At 42.3% G+C, this 18,753-nt stretch overlaps 1 protein-coding gene and 1 long non-coding RNA gene across 7 annotated transcripts in view; one reads left to right on the forward strand and one right to left on the reverse strand.

Annotated features, from left to right (window-relative positions):
- Nucleotides 1–9,586: 9,586 nt before the first annotated feature.
- LOC148754762 (uncharacterized) lies at nucleotides 9,587–13,805 on the reverse strand. Of its 5 annotated transcripts, none has more exons than XR_016019582.1 (5): nucleotides 13,474–13,805; nucleotides 12,247–12,333; nucleotides 11,347–11,583; nucleotides 10,451–10,748; nucleotides 9,587–10,103 (listed from the first exon to the last, which is right to left on the reverse strand). It is a non-coding gene; the product is annotated as an uncharacterized LOC148754762 (long non-coding RNA). The 5 variants fall into 5 exon arrangements; XR_016019584.1 differs by lacking the exon at nucleotides 13,474–13,805 and adding an exon at nucleotides 13,277–13,466; XR_016019585.1 differs by lacking the exon at nucleotides 13,474–13,805 and having other exon boundaries at nucleotides 11,347–11,566; nucleotides 12,247–12,481.
- The window catches only part of USP13 (ubiquitin specific peptidase 13), a 105,235-nt gene continuing 99,096 nt past the window's right edge, over nucleotides 12,615–18,753 (forward strand). The window contains exon 1 of one of the 2 annotated variants that reach the window (XM_019751835.3): nucleotides 12,615–12,930. In XM_019751835.3, the coding sequence (XP_019607394.3) occupies nucleotides 12,763–12,930 (168 nt within the window). In that variant the 5' untranslated portion in view covers nucleotides 12,615–12,762. The remainder of the gene's footprint in view (nucleotides 12,931–18,753) is intronic. The other variant, XM_074328294.2, reaches the window with a different exon arrangement.

Raw genomic sequence — 18,753 nt, forward strand, 5'->3', positions numbered from 1 at the left:
CACTCACAAGAATGCCTGGGGAAAGGAAGTCAATTTTTTAAAAATTCTCCATTATAGATCTTGTGTTCCTGGAACCATATACCATTGTGACTAGAGAAAAGGGAGAATTAATGCCACCTTGAAGGGAAGGGCAGTCCTGACCAAACAGGCAAGAAAAGGAAAGACCTCAGACTCTTGGAGGGGTGAAGAGAAAGAGGAAGAAAGAAAGGGAGCGGGAGGGAGTGAAGGAGAGAGGAGAAGTCAGACACCACTATTCTTTCATTTCTACCCACTCAAGGTCAAATATTTTGGAGAAGGGAAGGAAGAGAGAGATGGGGGCAGCTGTAGTAAAATACACAGGTAGGTAATGAAGAAATCAAGGACACCGACACTAGAAGCCCACCCTGGCGGAGGCAGTGAGCCTCGGGAAGCCCACGTTGGGTATAGTGCTGTGTTGGTCCCACGTGAAGTAGGAACAAGCATCGTTATCCCTGAGGTAGAGAAGTAAGCAGGGAGGTTTCCAAGAAGTAAAGGAGGAACCTAATCTGAAGATAAAAAGGCCATATTATGTACTAGGAAATAATGGAACAATAGATGCTAAGACATATCCTGCTTACATGGTTGCATTTTAGGGCTTAAAAATGGAGGAAATAGGGAGAGGTTGGAAAAAGGGTGCAAACTTTCAGCTATAAGGTGAATCTAATAGGATCTAATGTATAACATGGTGTCTATAGTTGGTAATACTGTATTGCATTAAAAAATTAAATTAAAATTAAAATAGGGGTAGGGGAAATTTCCAGGCAGAAAAATCTTTATTTATAAGGTAGAAAAATCAAGTTTGCTTCAGGTACCAGGTGTTCTCTTTTTATGAAATTATTTCTGACCATCCACTCATCTTTTAATCTATAGATATACATAGAGAGATATCTGGAGTGAAATCACCTGTTATCAATAATAGTAATTATGACTGAAAGATTATTGGATGATTTGTATGCTTTATTCCTTTTATCTTTATTTTGTCTCAATGTTCTTATACCATTTCTGTTGTTAGGACTACTATGGTGGAAAAATTTAGGAATCATTTCTATTTGAGGGAACTAATTTCAGTTCGCAGAAACATTTTTGTTTGTATTCTTCAAAAATAGGACAAAAGGGGATATTGCTTTTTGTCTGGCAATAACAGAAAAAGGAATACAGTTGAGCAGGAATCATGACTGCCTGTAGCAATATTGCATATTTGGGGATGTATCAGTCAGCTTCTGCTGTGGTAACAAACAATCCTAACATCTCAGTAACTTACAATAATGAACAACTGTTTCTTTTAAGGGCTAACGGTTGGCTTTGGATGTGCTGGGCTCCGCTGGTACCACATGTTTTCCCCTTCCAAGAATTCCAGACTGAAGGAGCAGATTCGATGACAATACTCTGCCCATAGGTAAGCATGGAAAGGGTAGGAAAGGAATGCACCTTGATTCCATATTGTCTGGTATTGTTTCTTCATGTGTCACATACTTACCTTTTGCCCTATCATGAAAATATAAGCTTCTCGAAGGCAGGCATTAGGGCTTTGGATTCCAGTTCTTCCATTGCCTAGCTGTGTTACCTTGGGCATGTTCTTTGACTTTGTGTAGTCTTGAGTTCCTCATCTGTGAATGGGGATAATAATAGATCCTACCTTTAAGTTTGCTGTGAGAATTAAATGAGATGATACATATGTAGCTTCTGATATAGCAGAAGCTCAATAAGTTATCACTCTTCTCCTATTTGTCTCCCTCTCTTCTCCTTTCCCTTTCCCTCCTTCTCCTTTTCCTGTTATGGTCCTATATCTTCCTCTGTTGTTATTTTTATGGGACAAAGTGTTCTTGAGAAATATTTATGTATTTAAACTGTTCTTGCAAACTACTTGTATTTGATGGGGCTATCAAAGTGACATTGGAAATAATACAACACAATTTATAATGAGTGACACTGTACGTATCTGTCAGAAGTTTCATTAGCACATATTGACTTTCTCTTATACTTTGGAGTTTCCTCCCTAGTGTAGTCTCTTGTCATGTCATCAATTCAGGAGGGTTTAGGAGATGTCTGAGTTAACAGAATAAATAAAAGAGAGAATGAGAAGAGAGGGAAAATGCAATTCTTGTATTTCTTTTTATCCATAGAAAGTAATTATTTTACTTCTTAACATTTTATAGATTTAGAGATCCAAGTGTGGAGCAGTTACTTAATTCTCTCAGGTGATATAACTAGAAAGTAGAGCTGGGTAGCTATAGCGAGGAGTAGAATAGTGGCCTTTTATCTCTCAAATCGATGTCCTGTCAGTTTTTACTTTGCACGTTCCCTCCCAGAATCAAATTTCCAGTGGCTTCTCCCTGGTTTGGTCATTTCTTGTTGCATGTATTTTTGCAATATTCCCCTGCAGACTCTTTGGGTAGCAGCCATGCCCCCTGCAGCCTATGTCACACACTGCCACCAGCCTCATCTTCCTCAAAGGTCACTTTCATGTATGCCATTTTCTTGCTCAACAATCTTCAATGACTCTGTTGCCTGTATGAGGAAGCCCAAAGTCCTTGCTCACTCCAATCTGCCTGCGGCATCACATTCTTTTCCGTGATAAACTTTCTGGATTCCCGACTCTGTCCAACTCATTCTGTTCTTTCACTTTATTTTGTGCGTTCTCCCAGTATGCTAATTCTTATCTGGGCCATGCAGTTGATGATTAATCATGTGTATATTGTTTGTGAAATATTGCATCTTAGGTAGGCAAAGGGAAAATGCACGGACCCACACTTAAACAAATAAATTTTGGGCATCTATGATGTGTCAGGCGTGAGATGTTGGGAGGCAGGAGTTAAGAAGATAACAGGTGGTTTGTAGAAGAAAGTACAGTCCCTCATTAAAAGGGAAGTAGAAAGGTATAATCCAAGTTATATTAGTTTCCTATGGCTGCTGTAACAAATTTCCACAAACGTGGTGGCTTAAAATGACAGAAATTTATTCTTTCGCAGTTCTGGAAGCCAAGTACAAAATCAGTATCACTGAACTGAAATCAGGAGGTTGCCAGGGCTGTGCTCCCTCTGGAAGCTCCAGGAGAGAATCTGTTCTTCCCTCTTCCAGCTTCTGGTGGCTTCCAGCTTCCTTGGCTTCTGGCCCCATCACTTCAACCTATGCCTATGTGGTCACATTCCCATGTCCTCTTCTGTGTGTGTCAAATCTCATTCTGCCTCTCTCTTATAAGGACATTTGTAATTACATGTATGGCCTACCCAGACCATCTAGAATAGTCTCCCTATCTCAAGGTCCTTAATTTAACCACACAAGCCTTTTTTTTTTTTTTTTTTGGCCATAAAATATTCACAGGTTCCAGAGATTCGGATATGAATATCTTTTAAGGCCATTATCCAGTGGCCTCACAAGCCTCACAGTGGACACAAGTCATGGGATCATAAGAACTTTTAAGAGACTTTCATATAAAAATGTAAACAATAAAGAGTACTTAGTACTAAGTACTAAGGAGTTTGAAAAATTGGTCTGTAGTTTCTAATAGTAGTTGTACCATTTAGAAATTGTATTGACCTACTTGTAGCAGAGTATCCCCCACTGACTACCTCTTTTTTGAAGAGGTGACTTCAGCAAAAGAAATTTATTTTTCTTTTATGAAGACCACCCAGCAGTAGGCAGTTGAGGGCTGACTAATATGCAGCTCTAAGAAATCATCAGAGGCTGGTACTTTTCCATCTTCATGTTCTGCCACACCTGGATTCCATCCTCAGAGTCACTTCATGGTCCAAGGCTGCTGGAGCGCCGGGCCTCATACCCAGGTGCTAGGCATCAAATAGGCACAACACCTGCTCCATACATCTTGATGTCCTGCATGCAACAGGTGCAAAGTGGGCCATTTTAGTTTTCTACCTGAGCACATTACCCAATTTCTTTTTCTAAGAGAGAAAGGGAGCTGGATATTGAAAATCAATTAGCAATCTTTTCACACTAACAAACGCTCTTAAAATTAAACATTTTTTTAGAGCAAAATGTTTGTATCATACAAAGATGTATGACAAGGATCTCTGCCCTTAATAACTTGCAATCTAGTTAGGGAGACCGAGTGCATAAATAAAAGATTTAAAAATTACACTTTCGTATCTAATGAGTGCTATAGGTAGTAAGTGTATGTGGTAGACTCTGAAAAATATGGGGCAAGTAGGATTGCGAAAAGTCAAATGAATCTGCCTGCGGCATCAAATTCTTTTCAATGATAAAGTTGCATTATTTGATGTGGTTAGACTGATTTGGTTAGAGATATGTATGGAGGAAAGCAGTTCCCCAAACTAATCTGTAGTCACTCCCCTAGAGAGAATGAAAGGGGTCAGATTTGTGGATAATGATAGAAATAATAAAAATAGTTAGCATGTTTCAGGATCTCTGCTAAATGATTTACAAACATTTCATATCCTTGTAACAATTCTGCAAGGTGAATATAGTATTTATTTATTTTGTTTTGGTCTGATCAGCATCCCTTCTCTGCAAAATAGCTTCTTCCTAATCACAGGCATGGATACATTCGAGACTCAACCAAGCAGACTCTCCCAGAAATCTGGATCTTGAGTAGAGAAACACATCTTGAAATTATTGTTGCATCAACTGGTGGCAGCATCTGGAAAGGTCTATGAGTGGCCGCTACTGTGATCCTTTGGTTTCAGGTAGTTAACTCTATCCCTCAGAGCTAGGAATCACTTATTACTCTTCCAAGACACCTCATTTTATTGGTTATGTTGGTCCGAGCTAATTTCTGTCACTCACAACAGAAGAGCTCTGACGTTTTCAGTCTCTGAGAACAGGTTGCTAGCAGCGGCTCCTCAGGGATATGGGGGTGTGGGGCGCCAGTAGATCAGATAGAAGGCAGACGTCCATTTAGATTTCAAGATAGAAAATAGCAGGCCATGGTACTCAACGGTGAAATAGATGAATCAAGTTAGCACTTGTGTTGTTTGAGACAGTGTGCCTGGAGCCATAGAGCTTTGGGGGAAGGGGGCTGCCCTGGACCCCTCAGAGTGGGAAATGTCAGGACTCTGTTTGAAAAGATATTGGATAATATGATGCAAGGGATAGATATGCTCATATCTTTAAAGTCCATAAGGAATAGAATGAATCTCAAAGTATTTGTGACCATGATAAAATAGTGACTTCCTGCTTGCAGATATAGAATGAGATTCTTGAAAATCAAATCCTACTGCTGAAAATGCTATATTATTTCTGTGTTCAAGTTATGGCATGAATGAGAAAAGAGTAGGTTCCCATAATTAAAATAGAGAAATCTAGGAGTACGTAGGGGACTTGGAGAATCCCAAATTCTGAAACCCTCCTGAACTTCTCCCCACACTCTTTCCTTCTCTAAGGAAGCCATACTCCCTTTCAGGAGCAAATTACCATTTGCGCTGTTGTCCAACCCTTCCGTGTTTTCTACTGATAACCATTTTTGCTGACAACTCAACGTGTTCTCCAAGAGTAAATTGCAGAATCAGAGTGGAAAGAGTTCAGTTGTTACACTCAAAGTTGTCACAGGAATCAGCAAATTCTACAAAATGGAGCAATGTCTGTGGGAATGGATTCTGAGGATGCTTGACCAAGGAGGGCAAAGCATGAATTTGGATCAGGTCAAACTGATCAACATGGGTTTACTTAATAGACATCCTTTATTGCATGGGCACGATCCTCATGCAAATGCGGGTTGTCCAGCACAAACCTGCACCAAATGTTGGCTCCTGCCACATGCTGACAAAGGGCTACGAATCCCTTGAAATGCTGAGTTTGACGTATCAAATACATCTCCAATGGGGTGCAGAATCTTTCAAAGGTGATTTACTAATCGTTCCAACTGACTCTGAATGTCGCTGGCATGAATTGCCCAGGAAGGGGTTTTCTGATCCCTGTGGGGCTGGGAGGAGTCCCAGGTGGGCACCCTGGGTGGTAGTAATTCACTGCTAGGAGAAAAGCCTGCATGGTTATATGAGGCAGTAGTCCAAACATGATTCACAGGTAACTGGCTACAGTTTATCACGGGGTTCCCAGGAGTGTAAGCAACGCACATTCCTCTAAGATAGCACATCCCGGCCTCCCCCCTCCAAGTTTAACAAGCAGAGGATTGAATCAGGCCACCACACTAGATAGTCACTGTTAGAGATGGAAATTACTTGGCACTCCCAGGCTGGGTTCCTTAGGAGAGATGCTACAGTCTCATCAGATATGGTCACTGTGAACCTTCCTCCTGGCCTTCCCTGCAGCCGCTCCCCTAGGAACTGTGCCCTGAAGAAGAGACTATTGAAACTGACTCTGCTTGCCAGCATAGCCTGTTGGAATTCTACTCCTGTATGCCAGAATGGAGACTTTTTAGGAGCAGATGATATATGAGCTTCTAACCCTCGTTCACCTCATGGTAGGCCCAACGGGACCCCAAGCTCATCCTGTGGCTAGTGCTCCGGTGTCTGAAAGGATTATTGGAATATACAACCTTAGCCAAGTACAGAATCTTCACCTTGGTTCCCTGACCTGTGGAGTAATAATTACTGTGGTAGGAAGGACCAAGTGCCACCTAATAATCCTGTACAGAAAACAAGGCTGCATGTGGAGTGGAGCAGGAAATCGGGCCAGCATCACGGACCAGGAAGACACGGGCGTGGTGATTCCTGTCATACTCCCCTGCTTTTCCCCATCATTTCCCATCATTTCTCCCATTAGAATAGAAAATGGCGGACTGCGGTAAAGTGAACAAGGGGTGATTTCAATTTGGTTGCTGTTCCAGAGATGATCTTCCAGCATTCGGTTTGCAACTACTGGTCTGGTGAAAGCATTGTCTCTATTCAGATAAACAGATTTGCCTTCACCTGGAGGTGAAGTAGCCCAAGTCGAAGGTCATGTCAGTTCTCTGATTCTGGACCGTAACACACACATAGCCTGTAGGGATCTTCAGTGGCTGGCAAACATTTTCTGTAAAGGGCCAGATAGTAAACATCTTGGCCTGTAGTCTGTATGGTTCCTGTTGCAACTACTCCACTTTGCTGCTTCAGCTCCAAAGCAGCCATAGATAATATGAAAAGGATGCATGTGACTGAGGGCCCACAAGACCTTATTTACCAAAGCAGGCTGCAGACTGGATTTGGCCCACGGGTCACTGTTTGCCAACGCCTGATCTTGACCATCAACATCTATGAGACATCATGCTAGTCCTTATAGTGATGACAATGTGCAGACAGGACCCAGGGAGCAGGAAGTGGCAGGTGTCCTGTGATAGAAGGTAGGGAGATATATTCTGAGGAAATACAGGGGCTTGCCATCCCACTGAAACTCCAGTGGGGAGTTTAATGATACAGAAAAGAGAAGGTCAAATTCTTCATCTTAAATTTCCTATCATTAAGAATAAGGCAAAATGTTTGGTGACTTCCTTTAGGTTTTGGAGCCAATATGTATTATATTTAGGTAACTTGCTTTGCCCATTTACTAGGAAACCTGAAAAGCAGCCTGTGGCCCCATGGTTAATTTTTTTAAAAAACTGTGTTCACATCAGGCTTTTTTACATGAGTGTAGGACATGTTTTCCTGTGTTCGCATGGAAATTGTGGTGGGCGTGAGCAGGAGTGGTGTCAGGTTGGCCTAAAAGCAATCACCCTACCTGCCTCTGTTAGTAACTTATAAATCAGGCTCCTGGAAGGACTGTGGTGAGCATTACACATCACAAAACCCAAAAAAGTTGAACAGAAACCTCGGGTTTCCTGTCAGGCTATATAACAGCTTGCCCCATATTGATGTTAAGAGCTGTTCAAGGAGTTGCTCATTCCTGCGTGAACCTACCTTCTAGTTAGGCAGATCATCTACAAACCTAACAGCACAAACCTGCTTATTTTTAAATGGGTGGTGAAGGGGACAAGCAGGTAAGAAAGAGGACAGGTGGAGGAGAAAATAGATACGATCAGTGATAGTGTAAAAAGGTAACATTTCCCCTTACTCACAAAAAGAAATGGGTACTCAATGCAAAAGATTTAGCTAACACAGAAAAGCACAAAGAAAAAAAAAATTTTTTTTCACCCAGAGATGATCACCTAACATACAGGCTATTGAAATCTAATCTTTTTTTCTATGCTATGACTATGTTATGTGTGTGTATTTATTTAAACAGAATAATAGTGTATATGCTCACTTATGTCTTGCTCTTGAAGTTTGCATTATAGTGATCATTTTTCCATGCCAATGAATATTTTTATACGACATGACTTTTAAAGATTACATACAATTCCCTCAAACAGAAAATGCCTTAAATTTCTTAACCAATGACCTACTGTTTTACATTTAATAACTAGTGTTTCTTGCAGAGGCCATATACCAGTATAGATCATTTTACGGCTATGCCTCCACAGACTGTCACCATGGCTTTACCAGATCACTGTACATTACTGGAACATATCTGAGGTCAAGAGCTATTATTAATTGAAATAATTAAGATTATCTCTTTTCTCTGGAGATTTCCCCAATTCTCCTTTTTTAGGGGGCATTAGTCATACGAGTAATAACTAATATTTATATCATGTTCTAATGTAACCTCTGTCAGTTCTGGGAACAACATTGGTGCAGCAATGATTTTTCCTAAAAGGCACAGCTGATTGCAAAACATATCTATTACAATGTAACAGATGTGTCATTCATTTGGTGGGGACTTACAGAATACCTAAAATAAACAGAGTAGTACCTTTCTGGGCAGGCAATATTCCATAAACATTGAACTTACACAATGTGCAAGGATACTAAGAAATAACACTTCTTTCAAAGGGTTTGCTTTTTACAGAGGGTGCCCAAAACGTGTATACACATTTTAAGAAAGAAAAAACTGTATTAAAATGGTAATACTCAATATATACCGATAACAAAAGATGAATACAAGTCATGTACATACATTTTTTTGGCACCCCCGGTATATAGAGGGACAAGATATGGAACCAAGACTAATTATAGTACAAAAGATGTCATAAGGCAGTGTCCAATGATGGGTACAGACAATAGGGGCTGTCATTTAAAATATATCTGTCCCTGAAGGTTGGATCAGTCAGAAAAGGCTTCATGGAAAAAAAAAATCCTAATTGTTGAAAGGATTGAGAAGATAGAAATAAAAGGGAAGTGCTTTCAGCTAAGGCTGATCCTTACATCGATCCTTGGGGGAGAGTAAATCGAGCTCACCAGAAGGGTTGGAGTGGAAGTAAAGTCTGAAAGAAGGAGTGCTGGATGGAGAGATCCTTGAACCTCAGGCCGAGGGAGTTTGGGCTCCACCTTGAACCTCATGGGAGGAGGCTTTTTAGCAGTAGTGACATGGTGGCCTGAGTACCTTGGTATGACAGCTCTGAAATCTCTTCGGTAAGACTTTAAATTTATGTTGGAAGTTAAAAATTTTTAACTAGCATCACTTTACTCCTGCTCGTTGATCAAGAGCCACATGTAGAAATTGGTCCAACAGTAAAAGTCCAGTTATAAATTCATATGTAGAATCTATCAAATTAAGTTAACCAGTTCCAGTAATTGAACTAGAATTATTTTCCTAAAATAGCACAATTAAGACACTATCTTCATTTAAATTTCTCTTAACTATTTTTATCTTGATACATTTTTATATAAAACAAATGTAACATTGTTGAAGACATTTTGAAAGCAGAAACAAAGTCCTATAATTAAATTCTAAACGTAACTATTTAAATTCTGTCTTTAGTTTTTCCAAAATGCATGTTTATTTTTACCGAGTTGCAATAATATTGTATAAGCATTGTAAATATGTTAAGCTAACTATACTACAAATGTATTAAAGCAATCATTTTAAAGATCTGTATAAATGTCTTTGAGATGTACGCAGTTTAATCATTCCTCCATGTTTAGATGGTTTCCATTTTCCTCTGGTTTGATTAGAACTTTCCTTCTGGTGTGCAGAGATGGGAATCCAGGTGTGATGAGATCTCGTAGGTTCTTGGGAGGCTGTGAGTGGGGCTCATGGTGACCCGGGTCTCCAGACTAGTAGCCGCAGGCTGCAAGGAGTGTCCTTGACTGATAACTTCGGTGGGCTGTACAAATACCATTTTCGATGTGTGCCATTACCTGAAAAAAATTGGTATGATTTTTATAGGGATGCAGTAATCATCTTCAATTTCTATTAATATTACTGGTTGTTGAACTTACAGTGTTTTTACAATTGAGTTTTAATTACTTTTGAAAGCAATAGTTGCACATAATAAAAATGTAAATAATACAGAAAAATAAAGAGTGGTAGGTGATTAGTTCTCCTCTAACCTCAGACATTGTATTCCTCTCCAAAGAGTTCAACTGTGGTTAGTTTCTTATGTATTCTTCTGCAGACTTCCTCAGGCCAAACAAGCATCTATCTATCTATCATCATTGAATATATTTGTATACATATATAGAGGGACAACATTAAAAATATTTACCCCCGTTACAACCAACTGGAAGAAAGGCCCATGGTGTCCGTACGGGATGTTCCAGAGGGCCTGCTGCATATCATGAGCCTTGCACGTATTCCTTGCTTTTACACATTGATTTGCACTTGGCTTTTTTCATCTAGTAATATTATTTGGAGATTGTTCCACATCAGCACATACAGAGCGCTTCATTCTTTTCAATGGTATTGCAGTTTAACTACTTCCTATACATGGATCTTTAGGCTGTTGTCAGTTTTTGTACTATAAACAGTGCTCCAACACCGATCCTTACACAGTGTGAATTTGTCTGTAGGATAAATGTCTAAATGAGGAATTGCTGGGGAAAACAGTACAATATATGCGCATAAAATTATGATTGGTGTTGTTAATTTCCTTCCAAAGAGGTTTATCATTTTTATTCCCACCAAAATGTTTATGATGGCCTATTTCCCAACCCAGGCAAACTGAATATACAGAGGGTGCCAAAAAAAAATGTATACACAGTTTAAGAAAGGAAAAAACTGTATTAAAATTGTAATACTCAATATATGCCGGTAACAAAAGATGAATACAAGTCACATTTGACTTCTGCAATTACAGGAGGTGCTCAAGGTGGTTACCATCAGAGTAATTTTAATACAGTTTTTTCTTTCTTAAAAATGTGTATATATTTTTTGGCACCCTCTGTATATTTATCAGTCTGAAGGGTGAAAAATGGTGTCTCAATTTAATTTGCATTTAATCTAGAAATATTAACAATTTTAAAGTTTTGAACACTTTGAATCAAATTTTTCTCTGTAAATGGACAAGCAAGCTTCATCCACGAATCTGAAACAGATACAGATACTACTAGAAGATGATAAGCTGATTGAGAATAAATAAAAAGCAAAAACTCCTTGAGATACCTGCCCAATGATGGGGATAAGAATAGTATTTAATTTTTTGCTCTCAGCCTCTTCTCTGTTTCCATCAGGTAGCATTAGGAAGTTGTGAGTTACAGGAATGTATTGTGTGCTTGAGCTTTGCTTGAGAATATGGAAATCCAGAAGAGCAAGGCAAGAGAGGACTTGGTCAACTTCACATCAAATTCTAGGTACCTCTTTCTCCCTAGCAGAACCAGCGCATCTGCAGAATCAGGGAGACTAACAGAGAAATAACGGAAGAAAAAAATAATTAAGGACAACTTAAATGTGGGAGAGGCGTTTTGATTCACAGTTCCTTGATATTTCCGCGTTTCCTGAACTGTCAGGACTCACTGGGTACCCTGCCCTTTACGCTGGACGTAGTTAGGGAACCTCAGTGGCATTGAACCTGTGCTTTAGGAGGTTTTTTTTTTTCTTTTTAGAAAATGAGAGTGTGCTGTGAGGCATGCTCTGTTCGCAAATTATTCACCCTCTCCTCTCCCCACCAACCCATTCATTATTTATTTTAAGGAACTGGACGTGCAAGACAGGAATATGTATGTCTACACATAATATTCCCAAATCAGGCTACTCAGTGTTTGGCACGGAGACTTCAAATCACGCAGAAGACGTTCCAAAGACAGAAAAATACAATGCCTCTCCCCGCCCAAAAAAATCTTGACACCCCTCCCCACCCCAAATGTAAGAAAAAAATCTATTACTGCAAAAATATAGTCTATCTTCAGTGGATCGTATTCTGTTTTGATGAGCTTTAGATGTTATGTGAGGAAAAGGCTTAGTGAGGTTAACACCGAAGTGCAAAGCGCACATTTGGATTTGGGCCCGACGTCCAGGTCCAGATTTGCACAGGGAGTCCCACCCCTACCCAATCAGGGGAAGTACCTTCAGCTGTTTCAAAAGCAAGCGGTTTTAAAAATCTCAAATCCTGCTCTTTGTGTTGGCTGCCTCGGAGTTGCCCCTTCTCGCAACCTAAAGATTTAGGATAGAAAACCCAGTGCTGGTGCCCCACCGCCGCCCGCCGGCGTGGGCGAGGAAGCCCCCGCCCGCTCCGGGATCCCGAGCCGACGCCCCCGGGGCTCGCCCTCCGCCCCCACCGCGGAGCGGGGCGCCGGCGCTGGGCCCCTCTCCAGCGCCCCCTCCCCGGCGCTCTGCGGCTGGCGCTCCTCAGCGCCCCGCCTGACGCTGCAGCTGGGCCGGCGATTCGCCATTGGATTAAAAATAGCAGCGCCCCCCCGCCCCCGCCCGCCGGCCCCCGGCCCCGGGTGCCCGCTCCCTCTCGGTGGCCCGCTCTCCACGCCCGCTCCCGCTCGGCTCCGGTCGCCCGCGCAGCCCGCTGCCGCCGCGGGCAGACCCAGCGCTCCGGCTCGGCTCGGCTCGGCTCCGGTGCGCGCCGCGGCCATGCAGCGCCGGGGCGCCCTGTTCGGCATGCCGGGCGGCAGCGGCGGCAGGAAGATGGCTGCAGGAGACATCGGCGAGCTGTTGGTGCCCCACATGCCCACGATCCGCGTCCCCAGGTCCGGGGACAGGGTCTACAAGAACGAGTGCGCCTTCTCCTACGACTCGCCGGTGAGTGAGGCTCCGCGGCGCTCCCGGCGCCTCGGGGGAGGGTCGCGGTGCGGGCGGCCTGTGGCTGCCGGGAGCCGCCGAACTCAGCGGCACGTGAAGCGGGGGGAGAAGATGCGCAGTGGCAGCCGGGGACCTCCTTCTCCCCGCGGCGGAGTTGGCTCAGTGGCGCTGCAGTTTAGCAGACACTTAGTGCATGCCTACTGGGTGCTGGGCGCTGCCTTCCCCAACACCGCTGCAGCCGAGGGGGTTTGCTCCGCCAGCCTTCCTGGGCGGACAGGGCCCCAGGTCCCACCAGCCTGCACACAGCCCCGCTGCCGTTGGAAAGATCGAATCGGAGTTCCCTGACCTGAACTCCGCGTTGCAGACGGTTTTCGTCTTCCCCGGGGCGGGAGCAGAGGGCGGGTAGGTAGGTGGACGGGATTGATCGGCCCAGGACACCCACAGCCCTTTGCTTTCTGGGACCATTTGCTTTGTCCCGGGATTCCCACTCCTGGACAGTTCTGATTTCCTCTCCGAGCTTTGCTTCCTCCGCTTTCCACTTACCCCCACTCCTTTCTGTCAGAATGTCAGAAGAAGCCTTCTGGTACCTCTATTTGGGCGGCAGAAATACGGGGTCTCCTGGATTATGATGGTTTTCTTAAGCCTCTCCCTTTTCCCCTTTACATGAGTAACTTGGACTGAAATGCACTAGTATAAATTATTAAAAGTTCAATCTCGAGTCGTGACCTCAGAGACTGGAGGGGGAAGTTAACACCGATTACTGCCTTCCACCCAGGGTGATTGGTGGTGGTTTTCACCAGGTTGTATGTGGATGTGTGAGAAGGAAAAGGAGGGTGAATGTCCCTTTCAAGAGTCAAAATGGGTTTCAAAGTGACTCAGCTGTCTGGCATTTATCATGTCTTTCTGAGGACCAGGTTATTTTTATCCACCCACTTTAGATCTCATGTGTCACCCAGCAGATCTCAGTGCAACCAGGAGGACCATGGATTGGAGGGGCTGAGGCAGGTTTCACAATATAATACATTTTCTTCATATTATGTAGAGTATTGTTGGAGGGGGAAAAAAAAAAAACAACAGCAACACCAATGAGTGGCAAATTTTCCAAAGCATCCTTTATTATCTTGTGGGTTAGTCTGGCTGATTTCAAAGCATTTTTGGTTGGTATGCATTGGAGCACCAGAATTAGTATCCTCTCTGTGACATTTAGCTTTTTTAAAATGCTAATTCAAGATCATTTGGGGGATACCAATATCATTTATTTGTTCATTACTTATTTTTTCTTTCAAAAGGTCTATGTAGAGTGGAATGAAATGGTTGTATTTAATACTTAGCATGTTGTGATATTCCATTTCAAGTGACATTAAATTTTTTGTTATCTACAAATTATTTGAAATGCTATTTTCAGATTTTGTGTGCAATGTTGGGCAGGTTCCCACTAGTAGCTCCTACGGGTAGAGAGGGATGATGGTCCTCAGGAAACAACTGACATTGTGAAACGCTAGGAAGAAGAAAGTGGCCTGTCTTGTAGGAGAGCACCGCATGTCAAATGGGTAAAACTACTTTTTCTGTGTTTGATCAAGGTTGATCTTCAAATTTTTCTACAAACTTGGTTATTGAAAACCTTCACTGCATTATGTAGTGTATAGCAGGAGTGAAAAAAACTGGCGATTTTAATTCCCTTCCACAAGTAGCTTACTGGGAGCTTACTGTGTGCCAAACACTATTCTAGAAGCATCTTGTCCAGTGTAAAACGATGATTTCATTCATGTCGCAGTAGTTCCTTGGGGACGACCGGGCTTATTTAGAAGGCTGATGAATCAGTATATTTCATTATCTGTTTCAGGGGAGGAAGAGAAAGAGGTTTGATAACAAGTCCTATTAAAGCACAGTGCATGGTAATGCGAGATCTTTTGCTATAGTACTTAACACTCCGTCATGAATCCAGCAAGGGTTCTTCGCACCGACTGTCTGCCAACTCATCCAGGCATGCCTGTAAGAATCATACAGAGTAAAATCCATTGGTGCCAAACATACCAGAGACTTTAATCCACAAGTGTTATAGGACACTGATAGAGAAAAGATTAAAACCATTTGAGTGAAAAAAATAGCCTTCCTTGTTTTGGAAAAAGGTCATAAAGATGGATAGACATAAAGGAGACCAACATTCCAGGTTAGATAAATCACATGTGTAAACACATAAAGTGGGAATATTATCTTCTTATTTACTTGTAATGTATTTGGAAGAAAAATATTGATTTAATAAGAAGTGAGGTCAAAACCAAGTAGAGAGTAGAAGATGGTGTCCTTGAATACCTAGAACAGTATCTTGATTTTAGATACATGTAGTCAGTTATAGAAAGCTCCTGGAAGTAATGTGATGTAAAGTGGTGTTAGAGGAAGACTGAATTCGGAAAGTTTTATTTTGTATGTGCCATGTATAAGGCACGGTGTGAACACCTTTGCTATTCTTTACCTTTGTGGGTATTGAGTGATGGCGTAACTCATTTCAGTGTCCCTCTTCTTCCTCTCTTCTCCCCTTCTAGGGTTTAGCACATAGCAGGTGCTCAGTAACAGTTCTGGGATGAGTGAGAATTTGTTTTTTGCATCTACCAATTTGGCTTCATCCCAGGTCCACCTTGCCGCCTTGATCTGTAGGTTCACCTCTCCATGACTTGGTTCCTCTTGCAAGATCTGTAATGTGATCTTCTTAGAGAATGGGGACTCTGCATCTTTGTGTCCCCAGCAGCCAACCTAGCATCTGGTATATATTAGGAACTCTGAATGTCTAGGACGTGTATGAATTACATTTGGTTACAGGTTCTGAAGATGGTAAGGACACAACATATGGGAAACACTGGGAAAGGAATCCTGTAGGATTATCATATAGAATGTGGTGATTTCATTGATTGTGGGGAACAAATGTGAAAGAGAGAGATGGATTGGCAGGGTTTGAATCTCAGCTCTGTCACCCAGCTATGTAACTTCTCTATACCCCAGTTTCTCCATCTGTAAAATGGGAACAATAATAGAACCTACCTCATGGGGTTGTTTTATGGGTTAAATAAATTAATATGTAAATTGTGCCTGGCCATCACTATAGGAAGAGAAGGAAGTGATACAGAGAGTCTGTTATGGTTGTAAGCCTGAGTGTATGGTTGTCAGAGGTTATGCAGAAAGTTGATGTGGTCAAGTGAGTAAATTGGTTCACACTTCTGCTCGTCAGCCTTCATGTTCCACCATTAAAAATCTACTCCCATCTTCTTGGTTGTTGAGCCCCTCCTTCATTGGAATGTACTTTGTCCCACCTCTTCTCAATTTCCAGGTTACCTGCTCTGGGGAGGCCAGTCCCTGGGTCTTCAACACGTAAAACTCATTTCCTTTCCTAGGACCACCTTCCTCTCTCTTGCTCATTTTTCAGGGTTCTTCCTCACCTTTCCCTTTCTGCTTCAGACTTCATCTTTTCCTGTGAAGCCTACGTTACTACTTAGAGTCTGTGTCATATAACACAGCAGTTCGTTGTAATCTGTCTTCCAGAGTTTGCCACCATTTCATTTTCTTTTACCCATTTAACTGGTAGTTTTAAAACATCAACTAGGTGTGATGTCTTGTACCCAGTATTAGGTGTGGGAGGAGCTGGGCTACTCTTGTGCTAATGTGTGTCTTCCCCACCTGTCTGGGAGTGGAGAGCTTATCTAAGCCTGGTCTTAGCTGGGGTCGGCTGAAAGCCCGAGAGCAGGGCTTCGGCACAGGCAGTTTATTTTGGAAAGGTATCCCAGGGAACAGAAGTGGAAGAATGTCCAAGGGAAGTCTGACAAAGGGAAGGAAGGAAAGCCAACCCAAGAGTGAGTTACTGAGCCAGCTACCACGGTGGCCACTGGTGCTCAGTCTGGCTGGGGATTCTGGGGAACAGTCGAATGCTCCTCCACCTGGGACGTGGAAGAGGGGAGCCGGCTCCCATGGCCCGCTGGTCAAGGGTGCTCCAGGGTGAAACCCCGTTACTCTTCCAGGTTTGTGTTTGTGCCAGAGAGGCGGAGCAGGCTCCCTGCGGCCAGCAGCAGCGGAGAAGGGAGAGACCCTGGTGCAGTGAGGCTAGGACGTCAGGCCACACTTGCAGTGGCAAGCAGCTGCACACACCAGAAAGGTGGTCTGAGAGAATGTGAGACCCGCACATGCCCCAACACCTCTTCTTCCCTCCTAGCATCAGCACTATTTTGTAAAAAGGTGCTTTTTCCCCTTTCTCCAAAGCTCTGAGATTTCTTGGTGATGCTGAGATGTCATTGGTTTCCATCTTCCTGCTAGTCTTTGCAAAACTCTTATGGACAGGAGCCTTATGGGAGTGGCCAGTTTAGATACCCATTGGGAAAGGCTTTGAGGTCGTCTATTTGTAAGAAAACTTCCTATTACGTAGACGTTCAGTACGTCCTTCTGTGATATTGTGATTTATAATAAGGAATATATAGTTGGTCTTTGTCCCTGTTCCTGGTACAGAGTTCCTTAAACTTTTAATTTCCTAAATGATAAGAGCCATGAAGGTGTCATTTATAACAAGCCTCTTTCAACCCCACCTGGTAACCACTCTTGTATTTTCTGTCTCTATTCTAGGCCGCTCATATATTGTGTTTCCCGGAAAATAAGACCTAGCCAGACCATGAGCTCTAATGTATCTTTTGGAGCAAAGATTAATATAAGACCCTGTCTTATTTTACTATAGGATAAGACTGGGTCTTTATAATATAATATAATATAATATAATATAATATAATATAATATAATATAATCAGGTCTTACATTAATTTTTGCCTCAAAAGACGCATTACAGCTGATGGTCTGGCTCGGTCTTATTTTTGGGAAAACACAATATGTGGGATCACACAGTGTTTGTCCTTTTGTGTCTGGCTTATTTCACTTAGCATATCCTCAATGCTCATCCATGTTCAGAATTCCCTTCCTTTTTAAAGCCGAATACGATTCCATTGTATGTCAACAGCACATTTTGTTTATGCATTCCCATGTTGATGGACCCTTGGGTTGTTTCTACCTTTTGGCTGTTGTGAATAAAGCTGCGCTGACATTGGTGTGCAGGGGTCTGACGGAGTCTTTGTAGAATCTGTCGTTCTTACTCTGCTGTCTGCGTGCTGCCTTCCAGGCTCTGAGGCTTGCCATCATGGGCTTACTTGTAGAGGAAAAAATAACTTAGGATCTGTGTGGAAAAGTCCTGATCCCAATGGATAAACAGACAGAAGATAGTAAAGCCAAATTGAGGAACATTTTATTTCTCTTTGAAAATGTAAATCTCAACTAAATCTAATTATTTTTACATACCAAGAGTTCCCATCCCAAAACAGCTAACTGAAAAGTTTTTTCATAGCAATGATTCTGAAGCTCGTTGGTCCCTTTATACTCTTAAATATTTTTCAGGACCTCAAAGAGCTTTTATGTGGTTTCTGCCGATAGTTACCATATTAAAAATTAAGACGAAAATTTAAAACAACTTCCATTCCATTAGCTATTAGAGTGATGATGTCATCAGATGTCATGTAGATTCTCAAGAATGCCACTGTATGCTCATGAGAGAATGGGAGTGAGACAGGGAAATAAGGTCGTGTTATGGAAATGGTTTGACCTCCAAGATCACTTGAAGGGTCTTGGGGGCATCACAGCGTTCCCAGGCCATACTTTGAAAACCATAGTTAGAGAGTTTAGACCAGAAAAGTACAATTGGTTGCTCCAGTGACCTACCCCACCTGCATTGTGGCTTTTAAGGGTTCACATTGGTGGTGATTAAATAATTGGTTGTTAATCTTAACCCAACCATAAATGTCA

The sequence above is a fragment of the Rhinolophus sinicus genome, chromosome 17 (assembly GCF_057876585.1).
Source record: "Rhinolophus sinicus isolate RSI-liver-muscle chromosome 17, RSI-T2T, whole genome shotgun sequence".
Classification (NCBI taxonomy): domain Eukaryota; kingdom Metazoa; phylum Chordata; class Mammalia; order Chiroptera; family Rhinolophidae; genus Rhinolophus; species Rhinolophus sinicus.